At 40.6% G+C, this 9,694-nt stretch overlaps 1 protein-coding gene across 1 annotated transcript; it reads left to right on the forward strand.

Moving 5' to 3' along the window:
* The first annotated feature begins 487 nt into the window (after nucleotides 1–487).
* LOC131462846 (extracellular calcium-sensing receptor-like) lies at nucleotides 488–8,482 on the forward strand. The gene is made up of 9 exons (XM_058634379.1): nucleotides 488–684; nucleotides 940–1,234; nucleotides 1,398–1,484; nucleotides 1,816–2,085; nucleotides 4,024–4,230; nucleotides 4,330–4,605; nucleotides 7,063–7,290; nucleotides 7,370–7,493; nucleotides 7,572–8,482. Exons 1-9 carry the CDS (start codon nucleotides 488–490, stop codon nucleotides 8,480–8,482), a joined length of 2,595 nt encoding a protein of 864 aa, XP_058490362.1.
* The last annotated feature ends 1,212 nt before the right edge of the window (nucleotides 8,483–9,694 follow it).

Here is a 9,694-nt window from a genome sequence, read left to right on the forward strand (position 1 = left end):
CTGAATTTATTGACGACATAACAAGTCACAACAGTCATAAATCCTCCTTTTCTCTAATCTGAAGAACAAACATAATTAAAGCAACCACACTTGAGATTCATTGATAGCTACCACAACCATCAGCACTCCCTGTACTCCAAAAGACATTAGTCTCTGAGTCTGCTCTGACCCACCACGTAAAGAACAGCAGCATTGTCAGTCCAGCACAAACTCAGTCTGATATTGTTTTGATTGTTTTGATTGAGAGACCCCTATTGGCAGAAACAACATACTGTGCGTTTTAATTAGTTATATAATTAATAACTCAGTCAGAAACATGATTCAGGCCTGGCCCTACAGCTTCTGCCTCTGCACTGATGGGTGGTGTGCAAAAATAAACAACACTGCAAATACATAAAATGTGATGATATTGTGATGAGCCTGCACTTAGACAGGGATGAACCAGAGCAAAGTCATGAAGGGATTTTTAGACACCAATCTAATCTTAATGTTGTTCTCCTGCTTTAACTCTGCTGTGTCCTCCTCTCTTGATTCTTCCTCTTGTCAGTTACAGAAACAGTTTGATCTAAATGGGATGAACAAACCTGGAGATGTGATTCTTGGTGGACTTTTCAAACTTCACTTCTTCCCAGCTTATCCTGACCTGTCTTTTACCTCAGAGCCACAACAACCTCCCTGCTATGGGTGAGTCTGACAGGGAAACATACAAATTAAGAAGCTGCTGGAAAGTAAGCCAATTAGTATGAATCTTTCCTGATTATTTTGTTATTCATGTAAAATAACAATCGATAAAATTATCTTATTGAAGCATTTAAGTTTTTTTATGGGTGTTGAAGCTTAAGTCACTATTTCCAGTATCTGACGTTATGAAAGGTGTAGCTTTGCCCAGTGACTGTATGATGTATTTAAAAACTTTTACCATGGTATTTTTTTTGTTAGTTTTAATATTATAGGATTCAGTGCATCTCAGACCATGGCCTTTGCTATCGATGAAATCAACAAAAAGTCCAACATGCTGCCTAATGTGACTCTCGGATACAGTTTGTATGATAATTGCAACCAACTAGGAACTGCATTTCGTGCAGCACTGACCTTAGTCAGTGGTCAAGAAGAGCAAGTTACATTAGAGGAGAACTGTGTAGGAACTCCTCCAGTCCTAGGGATTGTGGGTGATTCTTCTTCTACACGTACTATTGCAATATCCACAATCTTAAGTTCATACAGAGTGCCTCTGGTAAGTTGTTTTTTGTATATCAACTCACTAATTATTGTGATGTATTTTAAAAAGTAATTTAAGTAATTAATTGAATTTGAATGAAGGTGGGGACATTGAAGAATAAACCTTCACATTTCAGCCAACACATTTCTTTTTGAATACATGCTCTGTTGTTTTGCAGGTGAGTTATTTTGCCACATGTTCCTGTCTGAGTGATCGACAAAAGTTTCCATCTTTCTTTAGGACGATCCCGAGTGATGCTTTTCAGGTGAAAATAACTTTGCTAAATCAAAATGCATAAAGCAAACCATGTGCAACAACAGTCCATATATACTGCAGTGAAAAATAATCATCATTTGTTATTTGAGAAAAAAAAACAATCCACAAGTATCAAGTATTTAGTGTGACTACCTTTATACTTGAACAATATCATGACCCAGAGTCTCTTAAACCTGGAGTGAACCACAGTTAATATTACTGTTATAAACCTGTTTGTCCTACTATTTCATGTCCACAAATCTCTGCTGCTTGTTTAGCAGGATTTCTAGTAAAGATGATTCCAGCCTGTGCACTAATCCCTCTGCTCTGTGTCCACATAGGTGAATGCTATGATTCAGATTCTAAAACACTTTGGTTGGACTTGGGCAGGTCTGATCATCAGTGATAATGATTATGGATTCCACGCTGCCCGATCCTTTCACTCTGATCTGGGTCCAGCTGGTGGAGGTTGTCTGGCTTACACTGAGATTTTGCCCCAGGCTTATGACCCTGCTGAACTCAGGAGAATAGTGGATGTTATGAGGAAATCTACTGTTCGAGTGGTGATTGTGTTTGCACATGAGAGTCACATGCTCAACCTCATGAAAGAGGTAGGTGTTGATTAGGGATGCAACGGTACAGTTTTCCCACGGTTCTGTATGTGTCACGTTTTTTGGACCACGGTAACAGTCCGGTTTCGATATCTTAATATAAAACTACTCAGACTAGCGAAGACAATATTGCATTGTATAAATAATTGAAAGCACAGATATAATCAAACCACAAACTTTATTTAAACAATGGTGCACTATCAGATCAATTTGAACAGCAAACATAAAACCACACAAATTAAATATAAATATAAAGTTTAGTACTATCCAATGAAAATAAACACAATTTTAACCAACTCACAGAAACTACTTAACAGTACGACTACAACTACAATCAAACGTGAACATGACAAGGCTGTCAACGTCCTCGTATGTGAATGTGTGTGTGTGTGTGTGATGAAGCGTCTGTGTGTAACAATCAGCATAGAGGGCTTCTCTGTGCACACTCCGTGACTGTAAGTTGCATGGCTCCGCACAGGGATATGGCTGATAGTAAAGCGGTACGGCTGCATGGACAGGTACCAGTGGGTAATCAGTGTGTTGAGTCCCCCATTGTGTATTGAACCAAACAGGGCGTATCCAACAATTTGGTAAAATACCGAATATTGTTGCATCCCTAGTGTTGATGTATGTTCAATAAATTCAACTGTTTTCTCTGTAAATCTGACTGTTATTTTTACAGTTACTTAGTTTCTGTCAAATAGATTTAAGTGATGATGTAACACCTCTGACATGTTAAAGGTTCTACCAGGAGTATTTTACAGTTAGAACGTTCATGCATCACTTGTGTTACTGTTTAACACACATGCTGAAAATGCTGTGCTTTGTTTTTCCATCCAAATGCAGAGTTGCAGCTTTTGTTTCATTTCTCTGGATTGTTCATAGGATTATGGGTAGTTTTGGTGAACTCGTTCCTGTCCCTGGGGTTGAGAACACCCAAAAAGTGTAAAAAACTCAAAGTCATCATCAAGACTGGTAAAAGATACATGACTTTTCTCGTCTTGATGACCACTCAAAACTGCTTGAGTGTTACATAAATCCATTAAAATAAATTATTCAGATTTTACTAAAATGTAATCTATATAAACAAAGTAAAGTATTTAACACATTTTACATATCCTTGTTTAAAGTGTGATTTCTGCTCAATGCTTGATTTTGAAAAATGCCAATAAGTGGTCTGAGAGCTGAGGAGGGGAGGAGGGAGGAACAGTGAGGAGCAGTCATGGGGTGTAGTTCAGCTGTGTGAGGTGCTCAGTGTGAGGAGCCTTTCAATCACTCACACCGAGCTTCAACAGGTGGACAGAGATATGCGACAAACTGACAGCTCTGCTGTTTATAAAAGGGGGAGGAGTCTGGGGCAATGAGCTAAGTGCTGGTTGGACAAGATGGTGAAGAAGGAGTACCAGTGACAAAAGTGTGGACTAAACAGTGACAGAAGATGGATTTGACCAGAGAAGCAATTGATACAGTGTATCTACTGCTTCTCACATCAAATAACATCCGGATCAGCAAATAGCATTACTAAATACACATATACACTGATTTACACCAGAGAAAATGGTTTCAGGGTTTAGATACATTTTAAAAATGACCCACCATGTGGTTGGTTTGCCTGGATTGAATTGCTTTCCAAGAGAACCTGACTGGAAACAAAATATGGTGGGCATCTGCACCTCCATACCATAAGTCAGTCCTCATGACTCAAACTGGTATAAGCAATAGTCATTTGCCATTTCTGTGCATTTAGAGTAGAGTTTGATGTCTTTTAACACTAAGATCAACTTCTGCTACAGAGGTCAGCCATTTTGTCTACAGTCAGGTCCTTCTCTTTTATTATGGTGCATACCTGTGTATGACATCGACTGTGGAAACTAAATTATATAGTATTGGTTAAAAAAAAGATTTATCAATATACTTGTTCACTTATTCAATGTCCAGGTGGTGAGGCAGAATGTGACAGGCCTGCAGTGGATTGCCAGTGAAGCCTGGACATCAGGCACTTCACTCCAGACTCCTCACCTCATGCCATACCTGGGTGGAACACTGGGCATCACCATCCGTCGAGGAGAAATACCAGGACTCAGGGACTTCCTGTTAAAAATACGTCCTGAACTACATCACAACAAAACCCATGGAAATAGCATGGTGAGAATTAAATATTTCAATCTGATATGCAACTACCAAATAATAAATAGTGTCATCATTTGAAGAAAACCTGCTTTGTCTTTTGTGTTTTTTTTTCAGGTGAATCAGTTTTGGGAACACACATTTCAGTGTAGATTTGCAACACCTCCAGCAGGTTGGGTGGAAGCTGGAAGAGAATTATGCACTGGACAGGAAGTTATAGAGAATGTACAGACTAATTTCCTGGATGTTTCAAACCTTAGGCTAGAGTATAATGTGTATAAGGCTGTGTACGCTATGGCGTATGCGCTTGATGACATGCTGCAGTGTGAGCCAGGGAGAGGACCTTTCAGCAACAACACCTGTGCTCATTTACAAAGACTGGAGCCATGGCAGGTGAGATATCAGTTTACACTCAAGTCTTCATTGCACTTAATCCTTTGCATGCATTTAGGGCTCAATGCATGGTAAATGGTATGTTATTATCTAGCACTTTTCTAGTCTTGATGACCACTCAAAGCTCATTCACTCACTCACACATTAATACATTACATTTACATTACATTACATGTCATTTGGCAGACGCTTTTATCCAAAGCGACTTACAATAAGTGCCTTTCAACATTTAGGTATACACAAGGGCTAGAAGGAAGTAAGTGCTTCAAGTAAGCCAAACTATAAAGTGCTAGTACTTGTCTTGAGTTCGGTGAATGCCTCTGCGATCCTCTCAGTGAGGGGGCAGCGAGCCGGTTTGCCGATGCAGAGCCGAGTGGGTGGGCTGGGGTGTAGGTTTTGATCATGTCCTGGATGTAGGCTGGACCGAATCCATTTGCATGCACTAGAGTCTTATAGTGGATGCAAGCAGCTACAGGAAGCCAGTTAAGGGATCGGAGGAGTAGTATGTATGAGAGTATGAGAGAATTTTGGTAAGTTGAAGACCAGTCAAGCTGCTGCATACTGGATGAGCTGCAGAGGTCGTATGGCACATGCAGGGAGACCAGCCAGGAGGGTGTTGCAGTCGTCCAACTCTACTGCACAGGTTCTGGACCTGTGCCGCCTTCTGGGTTAGAAGAGGTCGTATCCTTCTGATGTTGTGCAACATGTATCTGCAAGATCGAGCTGTTGCAGCACTGTTGGCCGTGAGGGAGAGTTGGTCGTCCAGTGTCACACCCAGGTTCCTTGCGGCATGAGAGGGAGCTACCACAGAGTTGTCGAGGGTGATGGTCAGGTCTGTGGTGGGAGAGCCCTTTCCTGGGAGACAAAGAAACTCAGTCTTGTTGAGATTGAGTTTTATTTGATGGTCAGACATCCACTGAGAGCTGTAGGTCAGACAAGCAGAGATCTGTTCTGTTACATGTGTTTTGGACCGGGGAAAAGAGAAAATGAGTTGGGTGTCATCATACAGTGTATTTATGTGCAGCGCTTTTTCTATTACAGATCTTAAGTTCCTATTCACTCGCTGCCAGCACAGCTGTCAGGAGCAACGTTGAGTTAAGTTTTGTGTCCAAGGAAACATCGGTATGTAGACTGGTGGACCAGGAATAAAACCATCCACCTTCCAGTTGAAAGACCCACTCTACTACTGAGCCACTATCACCCACCTAAGTTAGTTCATTGAAATTATTACGAGATAATCATCTCATCAAATCAGAATTATTGTTTGAAGAAAAATCCTTTAGTAGACTTGTGGAGGATCGATAATGTAGAGTATTAAATTACTTCTAAAACTTATAGTTAAGTATATATTTTATATAACATCATTTAACATTCATGTGGAGAATAGTAAATTGTTCGATCATGTGAGAAAGAACAAGATCTCGTGGGATAATCAATAATGAAAAATTTCACCCAATTGACCACCTTGGAAATATTTATTTATTTTGAAATGCCTACATGGAAAGTATACATATTTCCAGTTAATATCATCATTCCTGTCATCAGTCTGATCAAAGCTCCGCCCCAAAACAGAAACTTAGGTTTATGGTAATGTTAATATCATGTTTTAGGGACATTACAACATTTTTTTAAGTTTGTAATGTTTTCATAAGACTACATAAGAGTTACATAAGTTCACTTGTTTCCTCTGGATAAATGTCCTTTTAGCCAAAGGATCCCGTTCATGCTTAAACAAGGGTCAGGAGCGGTGACTCCATCTGACTCAGTCACTGAGCTGAAACACAGCTGAATGGATTGGGATTCAGTTCAGTACTCTTAGCTTTTGTCAGTTCTGTCTCTAAAGACACCAAAACCCTCTGTTAAAAGATAAGAGAAATTTCCTTTCAAATGTTTAACAGACATTTTGTAGAATTTTCGAACCGATCTACAGTTCGGCTTTGTTCTTGGATTTCTTGAGGATGACACCTTAATCCACTGAATCACACATTCAGTGCACTGGTACGCTGATTAATGCACAATATGAATCATTAGATGTATCAGTACATGTACAGTTTCCTTAGAGTAAGAAAACTGAGACATCTCAGTCCGCTGTTTTTGTCGTATTGTAGGTTTCAATATGCAGTGAACTATGAAAGGTTGTGAGATCAGAATGCAGCACATAATTCAATCTTCAAACATTTACCTTTATTTATGTGTTTGTGCATGTGTTGCTGCGGTGGAAATGTAGTTCATTTGCCGTCGGGTCTGGATCATCACAAGTGTCCTCCTCCTCCTCTCATCACAGTAGCAGCTGAGCTGCAGCATTGCTGTGTCTCTACACTGCCCTCTCATTATGCGCCAGCCCATAGTTTCAGTTTGTGCTTACTGGGAAAGTCTTTTAACACAACTGAGAACTAGACTTCTATTTCTAATTCTGATCATTCTATCATTCTATACATCTGATTCTATTATCCAAAGCTAATGCATTACTTGGAAAAAGTCAACTTCACCACAACATTTGGTGATCGAGTGTCATTTGATGAAAATGGTGATGCCTTACCTGTATATGACATCATGAACTGGGTGTGGCTCCCTGATGGAAGAACTAAAGTTCAGAGAGTGGGTGAGGTTAAGAGGTCAGCCTTGAAAGGTGAAGAACTCACACTGGATGAAGAAAAAATCTTCTGGAATTTTGAATTCAAACAGGTAACTTATTAACTTTAAGACTACCATCTCTTTGCCTTAATCAGATAAATCTAACAGATACTGATTTTTCTCCACACAGCCTCCTCGGTCAGTGTGCAGTGAGAGTTGTCCTCCAGGTACCCGCATGGCTAGAAAGAAGGGGGAACCTGAGTGTTGTTTTGACTGTGTCCCTTGTTCTGAGGGAAAGATCAGCAATACAACTGGTGAGTGTAAAGTTTTAAACACCACAGTTCAGAGATTTTGTATAAACATGTTTCTCATCACTTTCCCTCTTTTCTCAGACTCCATGGAGTGCACCAGTTGTCCAGAAGATTTCTGGTCCAGCCCCCAGCGGGACCACTGTGTTCCTAAGAAAACAGAGTTCCTCTCCTACCATGAGCCTCTGGGTATCTGCTTGACAACCATCTCACTGTTGGGCACATGTATCTGTGTTGTTGTGCTGGGCATCTTCATCCATCATCACAGCACACCTATAGTTCGTGCCAACAATTCAGAACTCAGTTTTCTTCTCTTGGTGTCGCTCAAATTGTGTTTCCTATGCTCTTTGCTCTTCATTGGACGACCCAAACTTTGGACTTGTCAACTAAGACATGCAGCATTTGGCATCAGCTTTGTACTTTGTGTCTCATGTATCCTGGTGAAAACCATGGTGGTTCTTGCTGTGTTTAGGGCCTCCAAACCAGGAGGTGAGTCCAGTCTCAAGTGGTTTGGTGCTGCGCAGCAGAGAGGGACAGTTCTGGTTCTTACTTCTGTTCAAGCAGCAATCTGCACTGCCTGGCTTGTCTCTGCTTCACCAGTGCCTCATAAAAACACTAAGTATCACAGTGGCAAGATAGTTTATGAGTGTGCAGTTGGGTCCACAGTTGGTTTTGCAGTTTTACTTGGTTATATTGGTTTACTGGCTGTACTCAGTTGTTTGTTAGCTTTTCTAGCAAGGAATCTTCCAGACAGTTTCAATGAGGCCAAACTCATCACTTTCAGCATGTTGATCTTCTGTGCAGTGTGGGTGGCTTTTGTTCCTTCTTACATCAGCTCACCAGGCAAATATGCAGATGCAGTGGAGGTATTTGCCATCCTGGCTTCCAGTTTTGGCCTCTTGGTGGCACTGTTTGGACCCAAATGTTACATAATCATGTTCAGACCAGAGAGAAACACAAAGAAAGCTATCATGGGTCGAGGCACTGACACTTAAAACCAGCAAAATGAATAAATGTTGTTTTCAAATAACAATAATTCAGGTCTAGAATCTGTTAATTATTATATTAATGTTATGTGAAAAAGGGTGAGTGTAAATACAGTAATTGATATTGATGTACAGTATGTAGTGAGCAGAGAGAGAGATACGTTTAACACATTTAATGTAGAGTAATGAAAATTATAATGGGCAGATATTTTGGGCTGGACTTGACATGGATTTTCAATCCATGACAAAGTCCAAAAGAGAGTCCACAATTTTTAATCTTAATATGAATTCTATTAAACCTAAACTTTTTCAATTGTGTGTGTGATAATGATACATACAGGTGCGGTGGGTGAAGACGACTATTGTCTTTGGTTTGAATGCTGATTATTATAAGAGTATTGTGTCAATGCCTTAATAAAGTAATTTTTCTTATTTATCAATGTTCTGCCTTTTCTTTAAAGGCAATTACGTATCATGTCACAACTGAAAAAGGCAACATATTGGCTTAAATTTGTGCATATGATCTCTGTGAATGTTCTGAGTCATGTAGCTTAATGAAAGTATCAGTGACTCAGATATAATGTGCTGCACCGTTGTCAAGGAGTTAAACTAACAAGAAGCTGCTCGGAAGCAAAATACAGACGGCAGAAACCAATGAAAGGGGTCTGTTTTAATATTCTTGTTGATGAGTAATGAGAGAGATGGTGGAATCCAAATCACAGGCAACATGAAACTTGGGTTATCGAAAGATAACAACACAAGATGGTACAATCCTTATGAAAGCACGTACTGGGGAAGATGGTAGTGAGAATCCTTGAGACCTCCAGAGGGCTCATCGGCAACAATTGGCATCCCAGTTGTGCCTCCCTCTCTCATTCCACGCGCCCTTTTGCCGCTCGAGGCCCACTTGGAGTACTCCCTCTTGATCCAGAGCCACCGACTCGCCTGCTCTGCGGCACTGCAGAGGGCTTTGATGGTTTGATGTTGGACTTGTCCTTGAACCCCCATGTCCTTTAGAAGCCTGACAGTTGACAAAAACTCTGCAGCCAACGTCAACTGGGCAAACCCTGGCGTTCCAGCATCAGCATCAGCTGCCAGCTCTGCGTAAGTTTTTTTTTCTTTCAAAGGCCTCCTCCAGAGCATCCTCCCAAGGCACTGTTAGTTCTATTATATAGACGGTGTGCAGTGAGGAGGACCACAGCACGAGGTCCGGTCTGAGAT

The sequence above is a fragment of the Solea solea genome, chromosome 7, assembly GCF_958295425.1.
Source record: "Solea solea chromosome 7, fSolSol10.1, whole genome shotgun sequence".
In the NCBI taxonomy this organism is placed as follows: domain Eukaryota; kingdom Metazoa; phylum Chordata; class Actinopteri; order Pleuronectiformes; family Soleidae; genus Solea; species Solea solea.

Bases quoted from the DNA above. Each gene is read 5' to 3' on its own strand.
- LOC131462846 (XM_058634379.1), top strand. From the start codon at position 488: ATGTTGTTCTCCTGCTTTAACTCTGCTGTGTCCTCCTCTCTTGATTCT. The intron at 685-939 runs GTGAGTCTGACA...TTTTTTTGTTAG, and splicing joins CAACAACCTCCCTGCTATGG to TTTTAATATTATAGGATTCA. The intron at 4,606-7,062 runs GTGAGATATCAG...TATTATCCAAAG, and splicing joins AAAGACTGGAGCCATGGCAG to CTAATGCATTACTTGGAAAA.